Genomic DNA, 26,140 nt, shown 5'->3' with positions numbered 1-26,140 from the left:
TCAAATTAGCTTCATCAGGCGTGTGCATCTCTCAAGGTGAAATCGGATGCATGACAAAATATTTTTGTAGCTTAATCTATACAAGATTTGAGGAAAAGTGTACCATATTTATTATTCCAAACCCTCACCTTTTTACCTAAGTCTTATAGTATTTTGGATGGTATGTGATGTTGCCTTTTAGCCACGTTGAACCAACTGTTGTACTATCTAATATATATATTTCAGTAAAACAGAGATAGATTGTAAAGGTATATGTCCATGTTCGTGTGATAGAAGATGTAAAAGTGGTGGCAGTCCTGTCTGTGGTTTTGATGGAAAAGTTTTTAAAACATATCCAAACAAATGCCTCGCTGGTTGCGCGTAAGTTTTAATTCATAGTTCGTATATAGTAGTTTGTGTATGGTTAACACAATTAAGTTGACAATATACTCACCAAAGTCGACAGTATTAAAAAAATGTACGACAGACGTGTTTTCTGGCTTCTCAAGACTTACCAGTGACGCTTGAATAAAAATAAATTAAAGGGACTAATTAAGAAGAAAGGGAACAACGTTGATGACACGAATTTATGAAAGGTATATAGTACCACATTTCATAAAGACATTATCTTTTTTCTATACCTAGTGTATATGTATTACTCGATTATTTCCTTATAATCATTAAAAATATTCAATAGTATTTACTGACAACATATAATTGTTACACAAAAAAAAAGATACAAGTTTTATAATTCAATGAATGTCTAGTTAAGACACTTAAGTGGCTCTACAAAGATACAGACAGATATAAACAGGGTATTTCGCCAAAGTTAGATGATTCGAATTTGTTTCTAAAAGCTCGAAAATACGCCTAATCTAACTTAACATGTTAAATCCGGCGCATTGTTGCGCTTTCCCAAGTCAGGGGCCTCAAGATCTGGCCTTTGTTAGTCTTCTTTGATTTTAAATTTTAGTTTCTTGTGTATGTTTCGGAGTTAAGTATGACGAGCATTAATACTAACTAGACTGTATACATGTTTGTTAAGGGGCCAACTGTAGTACGCCTCCGGGTGCGGGAGTTTTTCGATAGATTGAAGACCCATCGGTGGCCTTCGGTTGTTGTTTGCTGTTTGGTCGGGTTGTTGTCCCCTTGAATTCCTCATTCCCATTCTCAATTTTATTTGCTTCGAATTTCTGAGATTAATAGAAACTTAATCTTTCAATTTATTTTACTATTAATCAACTGTAAATTAACAGAAAAAGATAGCATTAAAAATATACTTTGCAGGCATATACGATAGGGACAAATGATACCAAAGGGACAATCAAAATCATAAGTTGAAAACAAACAAATCATGACACTGCAAACAAACAAAACAAATGACATTTCGTGGTAAACAAAACACAACACATAAACAAAATACTGACCACACGAACTCCATCAAAAACCAAGGGTGATCTTAGCTGCTTCGGTAGTGGAAATTAATGTGGCTCCATATCTTACACCATTTAGGTAACTCATTATCTACTAATTATTATTTGCATTTGAAACAAAAGTTTTTGAAGGTAAAATATATTACCAATTGAAGACGATTGACAACCAAAATATCAATACTGCTGTAGCAAGTTCGATTAAGGTATCTATATCGTGGGTAGAAAAACTGTCTTCCGCTATTTCCTATATCTTGATGAAAAGCTTTCCTACGAAAGAGGCAGACAGTATCAAGGATAATTTAATATTCATAAATGAAAAACTGACAATGCTTAATCAGAAAACATTCGAATCTCGGATTTTGAGAGGAGGACGTCAACTAGACAAATTTTGGTCGTAGATATATACAAGTCTATTCATTGTCATTATGTTTAGCTCCTCCAAAAATCCGCCTCTGAAGAAAACAAAAGCCTTAAAAAGACGAAAAGACAGCTCATTTACTATAAAAACACGTAGATATTATATAAATAAACTATTGAAAAATGGAAAAGGGTCTTAAATTGAGCATCGTGACTAGCACGTTTGATGCATTGGGCAGTTTGCATGCGCGAGGCCAGTTTCAATTACTATTTTGTTATTTTTCTTTTCTTTTCGTTTTGTTTTGTTTTGACTTGTCTTGATTGTGTTTCTTTTATTTTAGTCGCTTATATACTTATACGATTCTATTTTAGTAACTTTCAATTTTTAGAAAAGTAGCAGTTAAGTGTTCCGGAAAATGTCCATGTTCATGTGAAATTCAGTGCGCAGCCAAAGAAACAGGAACCGAAAAGCAGGTCTGTGGTAAAGATGAGAATACGTACGCATCTGCTTGTCTTGCTGCCTGCGCGTGAGTATTGTTAAACTTGTACGTTATCATTGTTTATGTTATAATAGAATTAAAGATTATCTTTTATCATCTCAACAAGATTGGTTTTCTCGCTTGAGCCGGTACAGCGAAAGCGAAAAAGGCAATCGAGTTGAGATAACCAATGATAATCTGAATATCGGGTGTTATCGCTATGATGACGTTGTTAGTGTCGTTGACAAAGAGCACGTGCATCCTTAGCTTCTAGCGAGAATTTTTCAAACCATTCTACTGTGATGACAAAGGAATTTAGTAGTCAAAAGAGCAAACCAAATTTTAACAGCGATAGTTCATTTCATAATGAATAAATGATCTATGAGAACAATCAACCTCAACCCACTTTTTCCCCCATGTACAACAGTCATTGTTTGGGCCAAAGAGAACATTAAAAAACAACAAAATAAATATCGATGTAATATCTTTATAATGATTTTTTCAGTAAATGATATTTTTCTGAAGCTCGAAGGAAATTTAAAACACATTGAGATTACAAAATATCTTACAAACATTCAGGAATGGTTTTAATCAAAAACATACACCTGCATGTATACTTCTTAGAGTTGACGAAAAACCTTCTGAAACGACCCTTTGTTGACGATCTGAAAGATAACTCTCTATCCATGATAAGAGCTGATCATTTATGCCAGATTGTTTAAGTTTAAATAAAAGTCCTTTATGCCAAACTTTATCAAAAGCTCTAGATACATCACAAAATACAAACCTTACATCCCTCCCACTATCCATATTACTAATAATTTTATGATATATTTCAATTAACTGATTAACAGTAGAGTCACCTGGCTGGAAACCAGATTGAAACTTTGACAAAAGGTTATTACTTCTCATATAATTATACAAATGTTTAAATAGAACTTTTTCCATAATCTTACAAACAATACTAGTAACAGATATTGGACGATAGTTTAGAGCTGAATGTGGACTACCTTTTCCTTTAAAAATAGGATTAACATGTGCTATTTTCCATAACAGTGAAACCAGTTTAACTGATAGAGACACATTAAATAACTTAGTTAATGGTTTAGAACTAAAGCTAGCAACCTCTTTTAAAATTCTAGGACTGATATTGTATATATCGATTGTACTAGTACACGGTTTTCCACGATTAAGAAAAATATATACCATCATACCAAATGTGGAGCAGAATCTGCATACTCCTCTGGAGCACCTGAGATCAATCGAAATGTTTTCTTTTTTGTGTGTGGGGGGATATTCGTTCTGCTTAGTCATTAGTTTTCTATGGTGTGTTTTGTGTACTACTATTTATTTGTTTCTATTTTTTATTTTCAAACCATGGCGGTGTCTTTATTTTCGATCTATGAGTTTGAATGTCACCCTGGTATCTTTCTCCCCTCTTACACTGTTCAATCTCAAATGTGTAGCATTCACAATGTGATGTTTAAGTCAGAATTATTAAGTCAAAGAAAAGAAACATTTACATAAAAAAACATTTAAATCACAAAATGTATTACAACAACTGCTAGCCTGAAATCTTCCCTGTATCATATCGATATAGTTATAAAGAAATAATGAGCATTATTCTTATATTACAGAAAGGTCGCAGTACGATGTAACAAACCTTGTCCGTGTGATTGTGAAGATAGTTGTACAGAGTCTAAACCTGTGTGTGGGGTTGATGGAAAAACATACAAATCAAAATGCCATGCAACCTGCAAGTAAGATAACACAAATTCAGATCCTTTTTTTTAACGTTGAAGCTATTTAAATATTTGCATTTACAAAAATGTACATGTAGTTGAATACTTAGATTTACGGTTCATATGTTATCTAGAAAGCAACGAAATAAAATCCGTTAGGATAATTATAAATCCAGACTTCGAATGTCTTCATCTTAGTTGCATTTGAACTGTAGCACATTTATTGGGACTTTTGATCATATATTTGGGTTCCTAAATACAATAGGTTATATTTATCACCCCGAGGTCCTCTGATAAGAAGCTAACATTCTAATACCAATTGAAAAGTATGTACATTGTATATACCTTCATGAAAATACCTTAATCTATATACTTAATGACTGGGTAAACAAGTACGAAAATGTGATCAATGGACAACGTAATGGTATAGTGTACTCTACATAGACTATCAGTCTTAACTTAGTTTATGTGGTCTATAAATATCTGTTCATATTAGAGACATGAGAAAAAATTATATAGTTTATACTTTACTTTTAAACCATGCCCATCAGATATATATTTAAATGCATTTATAAAAATGGATCAAACGTATTTTAAATACGCATTCTATTCATCATATGAACATGTTCAGAAAACATTACACTTGCTAAAAATTAAACTACTACATCAACTTTTTGGTTGCAGTTTTCGTAATACTATTAAAACAATAACTTTTTGCTTGTATCTTTGTTATATAAATTTTAATATGTTTGTTCATTTGAATATTTAAGTCAGTTGTGTTTAATATATATATATATATATGTGTTAATGTGAAACCATTCAAACGAGAAAATAAATTGCCTGATTCATCAAGAATAATCGCTGTTTAATTGTACATATAGTTGGTCTATTGTATATTTTAATATTGCTTCAAATTTCTCTGAACGTATTTATAGGTGACAAATAATGAACTTGTATAGCTTGCCGTTCGCTGTGAACCCAGGCTCAGTGTTGAAGACCGTACTTTGACTCAAAATTACTTTCTTTATAGAAATTGTGACTTGGATTGGAAGTTGTCTTATCGGCACTCATACCACAACTTCTTCTATCTCTATGTCGTGTACAAGTTGCGATTTTGTACAGTTTATAGCATGTACAAAAAATTTGTACATGCTATAATTTGTATAATGCCAAAATACAAGTGATAACATGCACAAAAATACCTCATACATGTTACGCCTCCGGGTGCGGGAATTTCTCGCTACATTGAAGACCTGTTGGTGACCTTCTGCTGTTGTTTTTTCTATGGTCGGGTTGGTGTCTCTGTGACACATTCCCCATTTCCATTCTCAATTTTATATCATGTACAAAATATTACTTTAAAATGGTTTGAACCATCCTGCTGCCAAAAAAAGTAAGGGTGTGTTCAAAATTTCAAATATCGACATCAAGCGTGCACGAAAGAGGGCCGTTTTTCGGCCAGCAGGTATAAGCTAATGTCGTGACGAAAAACTCAAATAATAGATTAATTTTCTATCTCATGGTGATAAAGTTATAATGTCCTATTACGTCCGTTTACATGAGCCCTGTCAATGAGAAAAACATAACATGAGATGAAAATCTAGGAGAAAAGGTTTGTGCAACTCAAATGTGTAAAATGTGTCTGCTGTGTAGCAATAAGTGAACAAAAATGTTTTTATAAAGTATAAAAATGAAGTATGTTATGCACGATGTAGATAATGCACCTTCTTTTTCATTTAATTATTGTTCTTAGTTATTTGATACATTTCATTCGTGAATGTATATTCTGCTTTATTATTATTTTTAAATTTTGTACAGGTTAAAATAATTTTCAAGCAAATTTTGTTCATGTTTTAACGATGTACATGTACTTTTGTGCATGTTATTATTTTTTATTTTGGCATTGTACAAATTATAACATGTACACTATTTTTTACCAGATTTTCCTCTGAGTTCAGTTTTTTGTGACTTTACTTTTTGTATGCTGTATAACCTTTACAAAATTGCAACTTGTAAACGCCAATATGCAATCAAATCGTCATAATCACAATCATGTCCCCTTTCACCGAATGTCACATACCGAGTGAAACGTATCAATGAAGTTATACTTACAAGAGCAAAACGACGGCTACAAGGATCTGCTTTCCCTTCAGGAAACCCTAAGATCTCCCCTGTTTGTAAGTGGATTTCATGATGTCACTCATTCTTTAGTCTTCTATGTTGTGTAAACTGTTGTCTTTCTTCTAGTCTTTTTCATTTTGCGTTGGCATTAATTGTTAGTTCGACTTATGAGTTTGGATTACGTGTTGTATATTTCAATCCTTACTTAACATTTTACAATATGATACAAATTAGATTGTATATTTATGTTAACAATGTTTAAATTATTATGTGCTATTGAAGAAAAATAGATGTGGAATGTAACCAAAAATGTGACTGTCCGTGTAATTGTCCAGTCGATAACAGTCCAGTGTGTTCTACAGACTCAACAACATACAGCAATGCATGTGAAGCTAACTGCAAGTAAGCTGTATAATAAACACCAATATCGAGTCCTGGAATTAAACTTAAAATTCACACCCATTTCCGGACGCTTGACCGGATTTGATTTTCTGAAATATTGTTTTTTTTCTTTAGGATTCTAATTTTACAATGTATATGACACGATTTGAACAAGAAAACGAAGATTTATTTTTAGATGTCAAAATAAACACTTATTGATCTATAGAACGATTAGATTGCAAAGCAATATAATGGATTCAAAATGCAACACTAATGTCCCAATGGAAACGGGACATCTGTTAACATATTCTAAAGACTCACCCCGAATCGAAAATAACTATTTAAAAAATTGAAATCAGATATATTCACTTACCAAAAAGAAAATAAAGTTTTAATGTTGGTCATTCAAAAGCCTCACCCGCAACAAATTAGGTCTATATAAAAGAAGATACGTTTTATTCGGGTTTCATTTATAGAATGGATACCAATTTTAAAGTCAAATGTTACGCTCTACTTAGCAACATACTATTTTTCAGTCTGTGCGTCACTTCGTATATGCGTCACTTCATCTGTTCCGTTCGTCTGTCCATTTGTTCGTCTGTCCCGCTTTAGATTTTACGTTGTATTTGCAAATCACATGTTCTCTATGACATTATTTTTATTATTTCAGTGCCAAATTAGTGTTAACCCCAGTTTTACGCTTCATCGGTCATCAAAATAATAGTGTGAGTAGGGCATCCGTGTACTATTGACATCTTCATACTCATTTTTTTTTATATTTCTCAGAAGACATTGCTGTAAATATATATTTATTCTACGTGTTTATGTATTGTTTACAATGTACTAAAGAAAACATATTCTATATAATTATAATTACAGAAAAGCTACAATAGCATGTACAACAGCATGTCCCTGTTCTCCATGTGGATGTCCTCAACCGAACAATGACGATTTAGTCTGTGGGAAAGACGAAAATGAATACCCTTCCAAATGTTTGGCCGAGTGCAGGTGTGTGTGTACTGTACCCCAACTTATGTTCGCGAATACTTTATTTTGTGTTTAGCCCTTTCTAACCTATTTCGCCGCGATTTTATTATTCGAGACTCAAATTCACTTGATGTTTTTAAAAGAGAATAACCAGAAGTTTAACATATTTGCAACGATTTATTTTCGCTTAAGTCGCCAAAATAAATCGCACGCAAAAATAAGTGGGTGTACAGTATTTAAATAAACAATCGTATATCGATATTTCTTAAACTAATAATCAATTTACTTATGGGTAAAATGTACCTAAGGTTTCATTTAAAGTTAATTAATTCACCGTGTAGAACGTCACATGCGGGGTGTCGGCTTTGTTTGACATGGGGTGGCAATTTTGAAGCGACGAAAATGTAACAAGGTAATTTCAAGCATCAAAATTCCTTATTTTTAGAACTCTCAGTACCATATAATGAATTGCACGGAAGGAACCTCAACATAATCTATTTTCTGAAAGCGGAAGCAGTCGTTTTCAGTGCTCAATTTTCTCAAACACCTCGCCCTAGTTTTCCGCGTTGTAGATTTTGAGGCTTTATATGCTAATTTTGGTATACAACTATTTTACACAACTACCCTCCGTATCATTTATTTAGAATTGTATTCCTCTCATTGACTTATACCAAATATCACTTTCTTAGTTAAAATTAATTGGTTTTAAAACTGTTATTCATTAAAATATAAAGTGTCGCTCGGGGTGTTAGATTATGCGTCGTAAAGGGTAAAGGCTTGTCATAAAAAAATGCATATTTGCATGTAAATTAGTCTTCATATGTGCATTCTATTTCAAACACATCTACTTTACCATGACAAAACAAGGATTTTTCATTTTGCCTGTTTTTGGTCTTATAAAACATATGCTTTTGATTTTATTCACATCTTCTTTACCATGACAAAATAGTAAAAAATGGCTTAAAATATTTAGTTTTCATGCTAGTAAACGATTTCTTTTTCTTTTAAGTCACTATCATGGTAAAACACAAACTGTTCGCCAACCTCCTATTCGTGGTCTATTTCAAATCTTTCTCGTTCCATTTTTTTAAAAGATTCATACGTTTATGCATTTATATAATGTCTAATCAACAATTAATCTAATCTATTTTGGCGTCGATCAGTTTATGAAAATAAACTGATACAGTTACTAAATAATCATTTAGATTTGCATTTACGAAATTGAAGACAAAAATTCATAGAAAGATTAAAGATAAATCTGTTCATAGCATTTAATTAAGTGTATTCGTATTCAACTCAATATAAATCATTAGTGATTTGATAGTTAATCGGGTACACCCTTCATCATTCATACGTGTAATTTTCATATTCTTACGTCCATTCGTCAATATAAAATTGAGAAAAGAAATGGTGAATATGTCAAAGCGACAACCACCCGACCATAGAGCAGACAACAGCCGAAGGCAACCAATGGGTCTTCAATGTAGCGAGAATTCCCGCACCCGTAGGTGTCCTTCAGTTGGCCCCTAAAATAAGCATACTAGTACAGTGATAGTGGACGTCATACTTAACTCCGAATTATACACAAGAAACTAAAATTTTAAATCATACAAGTCTAACAAAGACCAGAGGCTCCTGACTTGGGACAGGCGCAAAATTGCGGCGGGGTTAAACATGTTAATGAGATCTTAACCCCCCCTATACCTTTAGCCAATGAAGAAAAGTAAACGCATAACAATATGCACATTAAAATTCAGTTTAAGAGAAGTCCGAGTCGGATTTCAAAAGATGTAACAAAAGAAAATAAATAAAATGACAATAATACATAAATAACAACAGACTTCTAGCAGTCAACTGACATGCCAGCTCCAAACCTCAATTAAACTGATTGAAAGATTATGTCTGCATCATATGAATATCCGACACAATCCCTCCCGTTAGGGGTTTAGTATCATACTATCATAAAATATATGAGAAGAACATAACCCGTGTCATGCCAACAACTGTTTTTTTTAGAAATAAATGTGTTTAGTTCCGATGCAAAGACCCTATAAGTGAATCAATATTAAAGCCAAAATGAATGAAATCTTTAATGACCTGACAACAGTATCGCAATTATATCACTTTTTAATAAGTCTATTTAAAGGTTTTGTTAGTTTCTGAGGAGAATACTGACATGTTTGTACTTTATAAAGAATATTTCCATAAAAAAATTGGATGTGAAATACCTGAACGTATAAGATGTCTGCATGTTGAGTTATATTTACGAATTATTTCCTTATATCGGTGATTAAATTTAGTAAATTTTTTTACCAGTTTGTGATATCGGAAACCCTGGTGTAATAATTTTCAGTAATACATAAATTTCTCTCGCTAAAATCTAATACGTTGTTACATACACGAGAGAATCGAACAAGTTGAGATATATAAACACCATAAGATGGTGACAAGAGAACGTCACCATCTAAAAATGGATAATTAACAATAGGAAATGAAAAATCATCTCTTTCATTGTAAGTTTTTGTATTGAGCTTCTCGTTAATGATATAGATATCAAGATCGAGGAAAGGGAAGTGGTCATGTTTGTATTTCAAAGGTATAATATAAAACAAATAACATTACACTTCTATTCATATCCATTTGTTTTCTACTTTGAGGATTTATTTGCTATGTTTATCAATAAAAATGCACATTACTTAAAAGACTAAAATATTGACCAAATGACATACCTTAGGTTTGTAAGTTGTCATTATAACAGTGAAGGTGTGTTTGAATAAAAAAAGTATCAGATAGAGATCGATTTATAAGAAAATTTATTCTTTTTTTTTACAAGCCTCTACCCCTTGCGATGCAAAATCTGACACCCCGAGCGACACTTCATATTTTGTTGAATAACAGTTTTAAAACCAATTAATTTTAACTAAGAAAGTGGTATTAGGTATAAGTCAATGAGAAGAATACAATTCTATATAAATGAAACGGAGGGTAGTTGTTTAAAGTAGTTTTTATACCGAAATTAGCATATAACATGTATAAAGCCTCAAAATCTGCAACACGGAAAACTAGGGCGAGGTGTTTGAGAAAACTGAGCACTGAAAACGACTGCTTCTGCTTTCAAGAAAAAGATCATGTTGCGGTTCCTTCCGTGCAATACATTATATGGTACTGAGATTTCTAAAAATAAGAAATTTTGATGCTTGAACTTACCTTGTTACTTTTTCGTCGCTTCAAAATTGCCACCCCATGTCAAACAAAGCCGACACCCCTCATGTGGCGTTCTACACGGTGTAATTGTGTAATAACATTAAGAGAAAATTATTCACACAGACAGTTTCACAATATTGTTTGTCAGTCTAAGATATGTTCATCAACTCTTTGGCCAAAAGAAAAAATGGAATCTGTTTAATTTGCAGAAATACTACTACACATATATATATGAATGTCTAAGAATATAACTTACACACACTAATTAATACTTTAAAAAGTTTTTTTCGATTTTAAATTGAAATACTCAATATTTCGCTTAACAAATTAGCTTCATCAGGCGTGTGCATCTCTCAAGGTGAAATCGGATGCATGACAAAAATATTTTTGTAGCTTAAACTATACAAGATTTGAGGAAAAGTGTACCATATTTATTATTCCAAACCCTCACCGTTTTACCTAAGTCTTATAGTATTTTGGTTGGTAAGTACTTGTATTGTGGTTGGTATGTGATGTTGCCTTTTAGCCACGTTGAACCAACTGTTGTACTATCTAATATATATATTTCAGTAAAACAGAGATAGATTGTAAAGGTATATGCCCATGTTCGTGTGATAGAAGATGTAAAAGTGGTGGCAGTCCTGTCTGTGGTTTTGATGGAAAAGTTTTTAAAACATATCCAAACAAATGCCTCGCTGGTTGCGCGTAAGTTTTAATTCATAGTTCGTATATAGTAGTTTGTGTATGGTTAACACAATTAAGTTGACAATATACTCACCAAAGTCGGCAGTATTAAAAAAAAATGTACGACAGACGTGCTTTCTGGCTTCTCAAGACTTACCAGTGACGCTTGAATAAAAATAAATTAAAGGGACTAATTAAGAAGAAATGGAACAACGTTGATGACACGAATTTATGAAAGGTATATAGTACTAAATTTCATAAAGACATTATCTTTTCCCATACCTAGTGTACATGTATTACTCGATTATTTCCTTATAATCATTACAAATATTCAATAGTATTTACTGACAACATATAATTGTTACACAAAAAAAAAGATACAAGTTTTATAATTCAATGTATGTCTAGTTAAGACACCTAAGTGGCTCTACAAAGATACAGACAGATATAAACAGGGTATTTCGCTAAAGTTAGATGATTCAAATTTGTTTCTAAAAGCTCGAAAATACGCCTAATCTAACTTAACATGTTAAATCCCGCCGCATTGTTGCGCTTTCCCAAGTCAGGGGCCTCAAGATCTGGCCTTTGTTAGTCTTCTTTGATTTTAAATTTTAGTTTCTTGTGTATGTTTCGGAGTTAACTATGACGGGCATTAATACTAACTAGACTGTATACATGTTTTTTAAGGGGCCAACTGTAGTACGCCTCCGGGTGCGGGAGTTTTTCGATAGATTGAAGACCCACCGGTGGCCTTCGGTTGTTGTTTGCTGTTTGGTCGGGTTGTTGTCCCCTTGAATTCCTCATTCCCATTCTCAATTTTATTTGCTTCGAATTTCTGAGATTAATAGAAACTTAATCTTTCAATTTATTTTACTATTAATCAACTGTAAATTAACAGAAAAATATAGCATTAAAAATATACTTTGCAGGCATATACGATAGGGACAAATGATATCAAAGGGACAATCAAAATCATAAGTTGAAAACAAACAAATCATGACACTGCAAACAAACAAAACAAATGACATTTCGTGGTAAACAAAGCACAACACATAAACAAAATACCGACCACACGAACTCCATCAAAAACCAAGGGTGATCTTAGCTGCTTCGGTAGTGGAAATTAATGTGGCTCCATATCTTACACCATTTAGGTAACTCATTATCTACTATTCATTATTTGCATTTGAAACAAAAGTGTTTGAAGGTAAAATATATTACCAATTGAAGACGATTGACAACCAAAATATCAATACTGCTGTAGCAAGTTCGATTAAGGTATCTATATCTTTGGTAGAAAGACTGTCTTCCGCTATTTCCTATATCTTGATGAAAAGCTTTCCTACGAAAGAGGCAGACAGTATCAAGGATAATTTAATATTCATAAATGAAAAAACTGGCAATGCTTAATCAGAAAACATTCGAATCTCTGATTTTGAGAGGAGAACGTCAACTAGACAAATTTTGGTCGTAGTTATATACAAGTCTATTCATTGTCATTATGTTTAGCTCCTCCAATAATCCGCCTCTGAAGAAAACAAAAGCCTTAAAAAAGACGAAAAGACAGCTCATTTACTATAAAAACACGTAGATATTATATAAATAAACTATTGAAAAATGGAAAAGGGTCTTAAATTGAGCATCGTGACTAGCACGTTTGATGCATTGTGCAGTTTGCATGCGCGAGGCCAGTTTCAATTACTATTTTGTTATTTTTCTTTTCTTTTCGTTTTGTTTTGATTTGACTTGTCTTGATTTTGTTTCTTTTATTTTAGTCGCTTATATACTTATACGATTCTATTTTAGTAACTTTCAATTTTCAGAAAAGTAGCAGTTAAGTGTTCCGGAAAATGTCCATGTTCATGTGAAATTCAGTGCGCAGCCAAAGAAACAGGAACCGAAAAGCAGGTCTGTGGTAAAGATGAGAAGACGTACGCATCTGCTTGTCTTGCTGCCTGCGCGTGAGTATTGTTAAACTTGTACGTTATTAATGTTTATGTTATAATAGAGTTAAAGATTATCTTTTATCATCTCAACGAGATTGGTTTTCTCGCTTGAGCCGGTACAGCGAAAGCGAGAAAGGCAATCGAGTTGAGATAACCAATGATAATCTGAATATCGCGTGTTATCGCTATGATGACGTTGTTAGTGTCGTTGACAAAGAACACGTGCATCCTTAGCTCCTAGCGAGAATTTTTCAAACCATTCTACTGTGATGACAAAGGAATTTATTAGTCAAAAGAGCAAACCAAATTTTATAGAACAGCGATAGGTCATTTCATAATGAATAAATATTCTATGAAAACAATCAACCTCAACCCACTTTTTTCCCCATGTACAACAGTCATTGTTTGGGCCAAAGAGAACATTAAAAAACAACAAAATAAATATCGATGTAATATCTTTATAATAATTTTTTCAGTAAATGATATTTTTCTGAAGCTCGAAAGAAATTTAAACCACATTGAGATTACAAAATATCTTACAAACATTCAGGAATGGTTTTAATCAAAAAACAAAAAAAACGGACCAAGAATCGAAGCTTTGCATGCGGAATATACAGCAAACACCTACACACATAATCTTGAAATTTTATAACATAAATATTTAAATAAAAGAGCAGCCATCTTGTCATGTCACCTCCAAAGTACTGGCTTGATAACGTTGAAGAGCTAAACAAGTTAATAAGTACTAGACACCTGACAGGAAGCCATAGATAAGATAAAAATTGTTTTGAAAAAATTAGAATTATAGACAGTTGTATATTTCTTCATGAATACCTGTGTGAATTTTTTTTTTTTTTTTTTTTTTTTTTTTTTTTTATAGTGTATTGAATTTAATGGTTGTACATGCCATTGTATCTAACTACTGAAACAAATACAATTATTATTATTTTTTTTTTTTACAGAGGAACGACTATTCAATGTAACAAACCTTGTGGTGAATGTCCATGTAACTGTCCAGCAGAAAACAAACCAGTTTGTGGTTCAGACTCAACTACATACAACAATGAATGTGAGGCTAATTGCAGGTGAGTTAGTAAGCTATTTACGTTTTACAAAAACCAAGTTATATTATGATTATAGTATTTGTGTGTTATAACTCTGTGCAAATAGTGTAACAAAGAACTATTTTTGTATTCATTATTCTATTTTCAGTAAGGTTACAATTGAATGTAAAACACCATGTCCGTGTTCTGGAGGTCCATGTGGATGTCCTATGCCGACAACTAACGATTTGTTTTGTGGTAAAGATAAGAAAATCTACCCTTCAGTGTGTTTTGCCGAGTGCAGGTAAGATACTAAAATAAGAGAAAATATTATTAACAATGCTCAGTATAATACGTATAACTTCATTTAAATAAACTCATTATAGATATCAGGACTACATTTTTTTTATATACGCCAGACGCACGTTTCGTCTACAAAAGACTGATCAGTGACGCTCAAATCCCAAAAAATAAGATTTTGTGTTTGTATCAGGTATTTTTAGCAATATTTAAAAAATTTTATTTTTGATTGATGCTCAACAACATAAATGTTTTTTCTTCAGAAATTATTCATTTTAGATTAACCATCTAAACAATCTCAACAAGAATGTTTCCACAATATTATGAGGCATCGCGATCTCTTTGAAAAAAAGGGGTAAAAACGAAAGTTTTGTAAAGTCTAAAATTAAAAGTACTTTTATACTTCTTTAAACGTTATAGTTTTTGAAATATAATCAATTCATATAACCATTAAAATAGACAAATTTAAGAAATCCAGACAGGAAAAAAAACCAATGTCAATGTTTTGGTTACAGTAAAACTAAGGTACTATGTAAAGGTCCATGTCCATGTTCATGTGATAGACAATGCAAAAGCGATGGTGGAAGCCCTGTATGTGGTGCGATTGGCTCGAAACACCAAACATATCCAAACAGATGTACTGCTGTGTGTGAGTAAGTAAAGATTATTTGTTATATTTGTATGACTCTAAAGTGCGATGGGGACGTTAATAGAATTGAGATGGTCACGCTAAAGTGTGTTGGTCTGTGCTTAAGTGCGATGCTTACATACGCTAAAGTGCGATGGTCCGCGAAAGTATAGACGTAGGAAACGAGATTGGATTATGACATCAACAGTCGGCTGAGGCAAATGCGTGTTTTTTCTAGGTTGCTTGAAGGAGGACATGAATCTGAAGTTTAATGTATAGATACAAAATAGTGTACTGATAATTATCCTGAATCCTGCTTTTTTCTACGTTAATTGGTGTTAAGTGTAACTTACTTTGCAGTCCCCTTGGATAAAATATTGCGGATGTAATGGCAAAGAAACGTCTGTAAAATAAAGCTGCATTTTGCAGGCGTAAATTATAGATTGTTCGCTAAATCAGTAGTTTGTACACTTTAGGAAAATATCACATGTATATGTTCTCGCTACGAAAATGTAGAAAACTTGGACAGCATCTCCTTTCTCTCGCATTTGAATTAAAGCGTATGCAATAAATATTATACATTCTGAAAACTATGATGAACGAATTTTTTACTAGTTATTTACAATAACGACTGTAGGCTAGGCCTTGGGGATGTGTTAATTCTCATGGTTGTTACACAGTGTGAATGGTAAGCCATACCAATGATCCGAATATTTGATACGTCCGAATTGTATTTTTTGTGACATCTAAATAACCTTGTAAGCAATAAAAGCGTTTTCGGTCTTCTAGATTTATAAACAGTCACTTATCAAGCCTACCGATAAATTACAAAGCCTATCACATATTAATACTTGAGCTTACAACTTTTTGCAAAAAGACATTTGTTTTAAAACATCTATTTTCTTTCACGTTTTTAGCTCTATGAAATAACCCTTTTGGTCCATCGCACTTTAGCGTAAGACACCATCGTACTTTAGCGTAGACAGTCGTACTTTAGCGTGACCATCGCACTTTAGAGTACCAACGCACTTTAGAGTCCTACATATTTAAATACGATATTACAACTTATATTATATATATAACATGTACAATACGACGAAAATACATGCGTTTTATATTATGAAAGCCAGACATTTTAACTCTTTTTACATTTGTTTCTTTGCAAAATTATGTAATCTATATTTTAGTGCAGAATTTTTCAACAAGAACACATGCAATCATCTTATATAGTCAAACTATAGAGTTAATTGATTTTGTAAAAATATTGTCTTTGTAAGTTCTCTATCATATTGAAATTTTCAATAACGTTTCCGAATTTTTTATTTGTGTTAAAAATTTAACACATTCTAAACAGTCTTAACGTGGTCTTTAATCGTTTCCGTACAATTTTAACTTTTCCGTAATTTACCAAAACAGTCTCAATGACATAACATAATTTGACGAATTTGTATAAATAAGATTACAGAATGTGGAATAACTTGAATTAAAATCAGTATTTGTTTACTTTCCGAAATATTTAGACAAAAGTCATACATTAAAAAACAATATCGTCTAATAAATTGTAGTGTTTTTATACATCAGTTTACATTTTGTTATTTTCGGTAATCATACTTTACTTCAACAAAAATATGTTTGCATTTTAAAAAATAGTGACGAAATTAACAACTGTGCTCACAAATGTATATTTTAGAAAAGCAACAGTAAAATGTAATCGTCGGTGTCCCTGTTCGTGCGAGAGTCAATGCCCCAAAGGTGGAAAACAAGTATGCGGTGCAGATGGAGAAGACTATTCCTCTTTATGTCACGCCCAGTGCAAGTAAGTAACGTTATTGGTAAAGCATGAAGGAGTAATGTGACCTCTAAAACGTGAAAAGTAAAATGAATGAAAAAAAAAAAGCTTCCTTTAGGAAACCTGCCCTTATTCACACGTATTGATTTTTTTGATTTTTTGGTCATTAATGCTCTTCAACTTTGTACTTGTTTGGCTTTATATCTGTTTTGATCTGAGCGTCACTGATGAGTCGACGAAACGCGCGTCTGGAGTATTAAATTATAGTCCTGGACACTTTCATAACTATTAAAGATGGCAACATCACAATGATATTAAAATCCGAGCTAGAATGGGGAAGACGATTCAAATAGTAAGAACAAGTAAATGTTTTTTTGTTGTTGTTTTTATATATATATATATATATATATATAGAGTAGACCGTTTGTTTTTCCGTTTGAATGGTTTTACACTAGTCTAGAAATGTGGTGCCCTTTATAGTTTGTTGTTCGGTGTGAGCCAAGGCTCCGTGTTGAAGGCCGTACATTTACCTTTAATGGTTTACTTTTTGAAACTGTTATTTGGATGGAGAGTTGTCTCATTGGCACTCACACCACATCTTCCTTTAACTATTGTACATGAGTATATGATCATCTGTTACACAAAGGGATGTATCATACATCGAATAAATAGAAAAATAGATTTTTGTTTCAAGGAAAATGTTTATTGGATTGAATTGGTGTAAAACGAAATGTACATTATATTTGTATCTTCGAACTATTAATCTCAAGCTTACACTTTTATTTAATAATGTTCACTTATCATTTTTACTTTTTGTCAGACATTCGGAATCATTTTGTGGTATCCAAATGGTTCTATTAACAAAAAAAGACATGTTCGAAAAATCCTTGTTATGTTTTCATTGAGTTTGAAAGAAAACAACGTTATGTGTTGTGAAGATACGAAAGAAGAAATGTTGTTAGTTTAGAAGAGAACAACCTGAACATTTTCTCGGACAATTTCTACAATTTGCAAAATTGTCAATGATATCGATGATCAATAGACTTATTTTGAAAATGTGTTTGTGACGGGTGCCACATGTGGAGCGGGATCTGCTTACCCTTCCCGAGCACCTGAGATCATCCCTATTTATCTCACCTGGCCTGCAGAGCCAAGTGAGCTTTTCCCATCACTTTGCATCCGTCGTCGTCCGTCGTCGTCGTCGTCGTCGTTGTCCGTCGTCGTCGTCGTCCGTCGTCGTCGTCCGTCGTCGTCGTCCGTCGTCGTCCGTCGTCGTCGTCGTCCGTTGTCGTCGTCATCCGTCGTTGTCGTCCGTCGTCGTCGTCGTCCGTCGTCGTTAACTTTTACAAAAACCTTCTCCTCTGAAACAACTGGGCCTTATTTAACCAAACTTGGCCACAATCATCATTGGGGTATCTAGTTTGAAAAATGTGTCCGATGACCCGGTCAATAAACCAAGATGGCCACCACGGCTAAAAATAGAACATAGGGGTAAAATGCAGTTTTTTGCTTATAACTCAAAAACCAAAGCATTTAGAGCAGATCTGACTAAGTAAAATTGTTCATCAGGTCAAGATCTATCTGCCGTGAAATTTTCAGATGAATCGGACAACCCTTTGTTGGGTTGTTGCCCCTGAATTGGTAATTTTAATGAAATTTTGCTGTTTTTGGTTATTATCTTGAATATTATTATAGATAGAGATAAACTGTAAACAGCAATAATGTTCAGCAAAATAAGATTTACAAATGAGTCAACATGAACAAAATGGTCAGTTGACCCCTTTAGGAGTTATTGCCCTTTATAGTTAATTTTTAACAAAGGAGAAGGTCTGGTAAGGACCGATTTTGACCCAAAATTTCAGGTTCATCTGGCGAAAGATGTTGACCTCTTTTTAAACACTTAAGGTGTAATACCACCATTGATTTTTCCCTATTAGTCTTTGTTAAATTGGTACTTTTAAAAAAAATGTACAGAATTTACCTTTATTTCAACCAAAGAAATACTTTGCATGAATAAAGTTTAATCCTTTCCAGTGCTACAATGAAAATTTCACACTACATTTCATTGCATATAAGAAAGTAACCTGCACCGGAAGTAAACAATCACATTTTTACCAGGTTATTTACTGGTTACCTGCTTTGGCAACTATGTAACCTTAACTTTCCAAAATATTTTATAAGACCATCAAATAAAAAAAGAATGATGCTTTCAGACACACAACATACATGTTTATGACTCAGAAAAAATTAAGTGCATTGAAATGCAGGGTTAATTTTCTACAACTGTCAAATTCAAGGGAATATTTTTTTTAGACCTACTTTCGTATGCAACCGGATGTGGCGTATCATGATTTGGTGGTATTACACCTAAAGTGTCTATTTCATTTGAATCAATTAATGTATGTGAAAGATTTTAACTGATTTAGTCATTAAACACGATCTGATTCAAGCTCAAATATGAAAAATCTACCAAATATGCCGAAAAATGTCACTTTTCAGATGCTTTTTGTCAAAAATGAAAGTGGCCGCATCCGTGTTCATCCTTAACCTTTATATATGTTATGTCTTATCAAAAAATACAACTTACATTTCAATTTTAAGGATGAACACGAATGCGGCCACTTTCGTTTTACCCGAAAACCGTCTAAAATTTAATTAAAATGATGGAATTGTGAAGATTTCAGTAATTTAGCATGACTTAATGGTGCTAGTACCCGATATATGCGCATTGTATTGTCAAAAACAGCCAATATTTATGTAGCAGAATCATTCTACTGTCCAATAAATAACTAAAAGTTTACATTTTAACAATTTTGTAAAACCGCTATATTTTGGGGCCAAAAAGAGGTCTTACCGGACCTACTCCTTTTCGTAAATCTTAGTAATCTTTTATAAAAATCTTCTCCTCTGATACTACGTGGCCACATTAAACCAAACTTTGCCACAATCATCATTTGGGTATCTAGTTTAAAAAATGTGTGGCGACCCGGTCAACCAACCAAGATGGCTGCTACGGCTAAAAATAGAACATAAGGGTAACATTCAGTTTTTGGCTTATAACTCAAAAACCAAAGCATTTAAAGCAAATTTGACATAAGTAAAATTGTTTATCAGGTCAAAATCTATCTGCCCTGAAATTTTCAGATGAACCGGACAACCCGTTGTTGGGTTGCTGCCCCTGAATTGGTAATTTTAAGGAAATTTTGCTAATGTTGGTTTTTATCTTGAATATAATTATAGATATAGATAAACTGTAAAAAACAATAAATGTTGGCAAAGTAAGATCTCCAAATAAGTCAACATGACCAAAATTGTCAATTGACTTCTTTAGGAGTAATTACCCTTTATAGTCAAGTTTTAACCTTTCTTTCGTAAATCTTAGTAATTTTTTAGAAAAATCTTCTTCTCTGAAACTACTGGGCCAAATTAATTATAGATATAGATAATTGTAAGCAGCTAGAATGTTCAGTAAATTAAGACATACAAACACATCACCATCACCAAAACACAATTTTGTCATGAATCCATCTGCGTCCTTTGTTTAATATTCACATAGACCAAGGTGAGCGACACAGGCTCTTTAGAGCCTCTAGTTTTTGGTTTGGTTCGTGTTGTTTATTCTTTGGTTTTCTATGTTGTGTCATGTGTACTATTGTTTGTCTGTTTGTCTTTTTCATTTTTAGCCATGGCGTTGTCACTTTTTTTTTTAGATTTATGAGTTTGACAGTCCCTTTGGTATCTTTCGTCCCTGCTTTCACTGAACTACACCAATTAATATATGAATTGAAGAACATATTGCGAATTGAGGGAAAGCGACAACGACACACAGATAAATGTTCAGAAACAATAGTTTATGTTTTGGATATATACATGTACATCAACATTTACATTTCTTTTAGAAAAACAACAAAAGCTTGTGATGGAAAATGTCCTTGCCCTTGTACCTGTGAAGGGGAACCAAATTCACCTGTCTGCGGTGTTGATAAGAAAACGTACAAAAATGCGTGTGAAGCTAAATGCAGGTTCGTATGTCATTTGATCAGGTGTTAGGGTGGTTAGTAAATCTTCAAAAGCAATACAGATATTGAGTGCTTTTTAAAGGTTTTGAAGGAGAACTCAGGAAATTTAAATACATCAGTTCAATAAAGAGTTGGATTGTTCTGTCGCTTTCAGTTTGTATAGGCGGAGTTTTAAACAAAATCCCCAGGAAATAAAAGAAATGTTTTAACATTAAAAAAAAGTATACGGGTACTTCATATGCACTACGGAGACTTATCAATTTTAATTCTACAGTTTAACCTGTCTAATCTAACACATGAGTATTCCAACATCCTGCTTTAACCGACACATTTTTATGGTCCCAAAGATGTACATCCTTAGCATTTTAATGTTTTATGATTGATACTTTATTTATTCTTTACATGCTACATATAACTAGTGGGGTGCTAAATCGATTTCGTTATCACGGTTTATATTGGTCTATTGTTGTAGCTATTTCATTAAATAGATCTTCAATTGATATAATAAATAAATGATATTCCTATTGATGGAATTTACCGGTTTGGACAATATCGATTCAAAGATACAGATAATCATATTTCAACTTTGCCTAAAAAATTATTTGAATTTCCAAACTAGTTACGCTTCAAACAAGCAACGATCAACACTCGTTCATTATTCTGAAAATGTTTTAATATAAAACGAAGATGTAGTATGATTGTCAACGAGGTTGGGATCCCGCTAACATCTTTAACCCCGCCACATTATTTATGTATGTGCCTGTCCCAAGTCAGGAGCCTGTAATTCAGTGGTTGTCGTTTGCTTATGTGTTACATATTTGTTTTTCGTTCATATTTTTTTTACATAAATAAGGCCGTTAGCTTTCTCGTTTGAATTGTTTTACATTGTCTTATCGGAGCCTTTTATAGCTGACTATGCGGTATGGAATTTGCTCATTGTTGAAGGCAGTACGGGGACCTATAGTTGTTAATGTTTGTGTCATTTTGGTCTTTTGTGGATAGTTGTCTCATTGGCAATCATACCACATCTTCTTTTTTTATATAACAATTTATATCTATAAAAGGGACTAGGATTGTTAATCAATATCTTCGTAAAATAGGGATATGCTTCCCTGATAAAGTGAGTTTCTACTGGTAAATCCAAACTTCCAAACCAAATCTATACATATATACACATGGAAAAAAGTACTGCAACACTGATCTGAAATGCAAATTAAACACACTCTGTATTGTTTTGTGATTAATCTTATTGAAATAGAACAAGTAAAACATTGTCTAAATCTCTGCTGAGTTGAATCAATGAATGCCGAGTCGATAATTTCTAATCTGCACGTGCAACTACCAGTAAACAATAAAACAGGTATAGTATTATTATTGTTGAATAAACAAGCTTGTAAAATGATATGATTGACTAATGGGTTAAAACACCAACCAAGATCAGACAAAAACCTATATCATCAGATAGGGAAAACCAAGGCTTATGAAGTGTTGGTAAAAAAAAAACACACTTTGCAAGCAGTAAAGTTCTTGAAAGAGTGTTGTTATCATACATATAGACTTTACAAAGAGCCGTTTAAAATCTATTTAATGCTACATGTAATTGTCATCGTGCGAGAAGACAATTTATGAGACATTTGCTTACGGAAGACAAAAAGGTACCCATATGCAATTACGCATAGCTCTTCAAAATTGAAATCAAGCGTTTTGGAAAATCCCTTTCTCCGTTAAAAATCAGGTTATGTTGCACGTGGTTGATAGCCGCGTACGTGAATGGCAACAATCAAATACTGTATTTGCTGAAAGGAACACCATATGACCTGTGGCATTTGAAGATTATGGTATGAAGATTTGTATCACATGACTGTTAGTTAGATGTTAACACAGCTAGAGGAAATCGTAATGGCCAAAGATATCAAAGAGACATTCTTCAGCCAAGTGCAGTGCCTCATTTTCATAATTATCCTCCATGATTATGGTTTATGTCATATCATTCCAGTGCTATTATTGAATATAAATGTAGTGAAGCAATATAAACTCTTCCTTGGTCTGCTTATAGCCTGGATTTGAATCATATCGGGCATGTGTGGGACATTTGTTAGTGCGTGAAAGGACAACGTCAGTTCCAGACTCTTGATGTAAGTAACAATGTTCTTCGTCATGAATGGTTGCGTTCACTGAGCAACAAATTTGTTGGTTGATGGCAGGCACGACAAGACGTTGAGAGGCGTTATTTCGGGTAAATGGAAGCTATACCAGGTATTGATGCTTTCCCTATAACAACCAACCATGATATGAAGAATCATTCTAAGATTTATTTTGCAATACTCACTCACTTACTTCGACTAAAAGGTTCGAGTACAGTCAAAGTTGTAGAATGTATTTTTGGGTACAGAAATACTTCTTTTTGTTATCAACATTGCTGTTATTTAACACTTTTTTATACACTTTTTAATCTTGTAATGCAAGTGCCATTAACAAGGTATCAATACCATTATACAAATATGTTATCATATTCTATCAATGAATGTGGATTTTTTTTGCCAAAAATCAAAGTGTTGTAATAATTTTTAACATGTGTATATTTCAGCAATTTCTATCTATAACGGTATTTCAGACAATCCACAAGCATGACAAATATCGTGAATATGTTTTATCGATTCATACACATATTGCAGTGGGTCATTATTTTTGTTATGTGCTTAAGTAAGCTAATATGTTTATCTTATATCTAATTACTTTATTCTAATCTTACAGTAAAGTCAAGGTGAAATGTCAATCAAAGTGTCCATGTAAAACTATAGAAGAATGCGAAAAAGCATGTCCACATTTTCGGTTTCCTGTCTGTGGAGTAATTTCTAAAACGAAATATAAGAACCTTTGTGTGGCTAAGTGCATGTAAGTATATTACTGATATTGAATGATAAAATTAACCAATTGATAAAATTAACAAATTGATAAAATTAACCAATTGATAAAATTAACTTGATAAAATTAACCAATTGATAAAATTAACCAAAAGAAAAAAATTAACAGATTGATAAAATGAACAGATCGATAAAATTAATCGATTAATAAACCTAACCAAATGATAAATTTAACCGATTGATAAAATCAACCGACTGATAAAATTAACAGATTGATAAGTTTGGTCGTCTGATAAATTTAACCGATTAACTAATTAATTATCCTTTTTATCTGTTCACCAATTACAGGCATTGTTGATACTAGTTTTTTGTATTATCTACTTTATACTTAAATATTTGTTCACTAATAATTCTTGGAAAATGGGCTGTTAAGATTTGCCTTCGTCAATTAGCAATAAGTATTGGTCGATCTGTTCTTCTTTGTTAAGTATTTGTTTGATATTGTTCTGATTGAGATTGTTTTACCTATTGTGCCCGTTTTGTTTACGCATCGTTGTAAATGTAATGGAATTTATTATGACTGTCATATAAGTGAGAGATTTAGCGTTATAAAACCAGGTCCAAAACAACATTTTCTTCATTTGAAAATGCCTGTACCAAGTCAGGAATATGACAGTTTGATGTTTTTTTCAATTTCATTTTCCCATTTGATTAGGGACTTTCCGTTAGGAATTTTCCTCGGAGTTCAGTATTTTAGTGATTTAGCTTTTTACAGTCTACTCCATTAAGGAGGCGGTGATAATCAATTAACCGTTATCTCTATAAAACATATGCTAATTAAGAAACACCAACAAATGGATGGTTGAAAACTAAAACTAAGATTTATAACACATTTTTTGGTTTAACTGAAAACGGATCCAGAATTGGTGTTTCGTGTCCTATGCCGGCATCACGTTGCAATACAATCTGTTCCGAACTAGAAAATAATTTAGTAGGTAGTTGTAATCAAGAAATATAACATGACAAAAGAATATTATACGCAAGAAGTTGGCTATATGTTTTTATGATTTCTTGTTCATAAATTCCTTATTATGAATACGTATTGGATTTGTTTCATGCAAGTTTTAGCATTTAAATATTAAGACTTACAAAACTTTGAATTTCTACAGGAGTAGATTACTTGAGCCGTATTTGGCACAACTTTTTTTTACTGGTATGGCTTTTAAACTTTTTTGATATGAGCGTCAGCGATGAGTCGTATGTAGACGAAACGCGCGACTGGCGTATACAATTATCATCCTTGTACTATTTAAAGTAATTTGCTGAAATAGCGGTACCATGTTTGTCATTACAGCAATATTAAATTACAAACCAGTTTTAATGTTTTATCCAGAGTTGTTTTCTGTATTACCTGCGGTAAATGTAATTTTCATTTGTTAGATCATTAATGATTTTCAATTTTGATTTGAGATATTTAAATTACTTTTATATTATTTCCAGCGGAGAGGAATTTGAGCATTGTAAGTATTGATAAATGAAATCTTCTAGTTGACAAATGTAACGGTACACATGTAAGAACAAGATTTTTCTTTTCATAAAACATAACTAAAACTCCAAAATATACACAAACAACAACGTGCTGCCACACTGATTCGCAATTTGGAGACACAAAGACCTTTGTTAGTCTTGTATGTTTGTTAATTCTATATATATCATTAATATGTTTTTGGAGTTCTGTATGATGTAAATTATCACTATGTACCCTAATACACTACTTGAACCAGTTTGAGCCGCATACAAGATTTTTTTTTACCAAATTGTAATAGAGTACTCTAAAACGACATGAATATTGATTAATATATATTTGTTCTGTTTTAGGTGAAGGAGGAGGATTCTAAATATGAAGACGAGCAATAAAAAGGGCCTGCGTTTGTTAATAAATTTGTACAAACAATACATTTATTCATTTTGAAATTAGTCAAGTGATGACATGTGACGTTTGAATGGTTTGATGAGAAATGTCATTGCTTGTTTAGCTATAAGAGACCTTTAAGATGAAGGATGAAGAAATCGAATCGCTCTTTTTATCTTCATCGTTCCTAAACAAATATTATCCGACTAGTCATATTATTTCTTGAGACATTAACATGGTAGACAAAGAACACATAGAAGAGTGTTTAGCAA

General features: G+C 32.7%; 1 protein-coding gene across 1 annotated transcript in view; it reads left to right on the top strand.

Moving 5' to 3' along the window:
• LOC134686374 (balbiani ring protein 3-like) overlaps nucleotides 1-25,880 on the top strand; it is a 40,765-nt gene extending 14,885 nt beyond the window's left edge. Inside the window, exons 10-24 of the mRNA XM_063546043.1 lie at nucleotides 226-360; nucleotides 2,159-2,296; nucleotides 3,886-4,008; nucleotides 6,394-6,513; nucleotides 7,372-7,500; nucleotides 11,254-11,388; nucleotides 13,191-13,328; nucleotides 14,276-14,398; nucleotides 14,526-14,660; nucleotides 15,172-15,309; nucleotides 16,975-17,100; nucleotides 20,973-21,095; nucleotides 23,847-23,987; nucleotides 25,457-25,476; nucleotides 25,835-25,880. Of these exons, the coding sequence (XP_063402113.1) occupies nucleotides 226-360; nucleotides 2,159-2,296; nucleotides 3,886-4,008; nucleotides 6,394-6,513; nucleotides 7,372-7,500; nucleotides 11,254-11,388; nucleotides 13,191-13,328; nucleotides 14,276-14,398; nucleotides 14,526-14,660; nucleotides 15,172-15,309; nucleotides 16,975-17,100; nucleotides 20,973-21,095; nucleotides 23,847-23,987; nucleotides 25,457-25,476; nucleotides 25,835-25,854 (1,744 nt within the window). The 3' untranslated portion in view covers nucleotides 25,855-25,880. The remainder of the gene's footprint in view (nucleotides 1-225; nucleotides 361-2,158; nucleotides 2,297-3,885; nucleotides 4,009-6,393; nucleotides 6,514-7,371; nucleotides 7,501-11,253; nucleotides 11,389-13,190; nucleotides 13,329-14,275; nucleotides 14,399-14,525; nucleotides 14,661-15,171; nucleotides 15,310-16,974; nucleotides 17,101-20,972; nucleotides 21,096-23,846; nucleotides 23,988-25,456; nucleotides 25,477-25,834) is intronic.
• Nucleotides 25,881-26,140: the final 260 nt, after the last annotated feature.

This window comes from Mytilus trossulus, chromosome 10 (assembly GCF_036588685.1).
Source record: "Mytilus trossulus isolate FHL-02 chromosome 10, PNRI_Mtr1.1.1.hap1, whole genome shotgun sequence".
NCBI lineage: Eukaryota > Metazoa > Mollusca > Bivalvia > Mytilida > Mytilidae > Mytilus > Mytilus trossulus.
The sequence above is the reverse complement of the archived record's forward strand: the minus strand, read 5'-3'. Positions and strand labels throughout refer to the sequence as shown.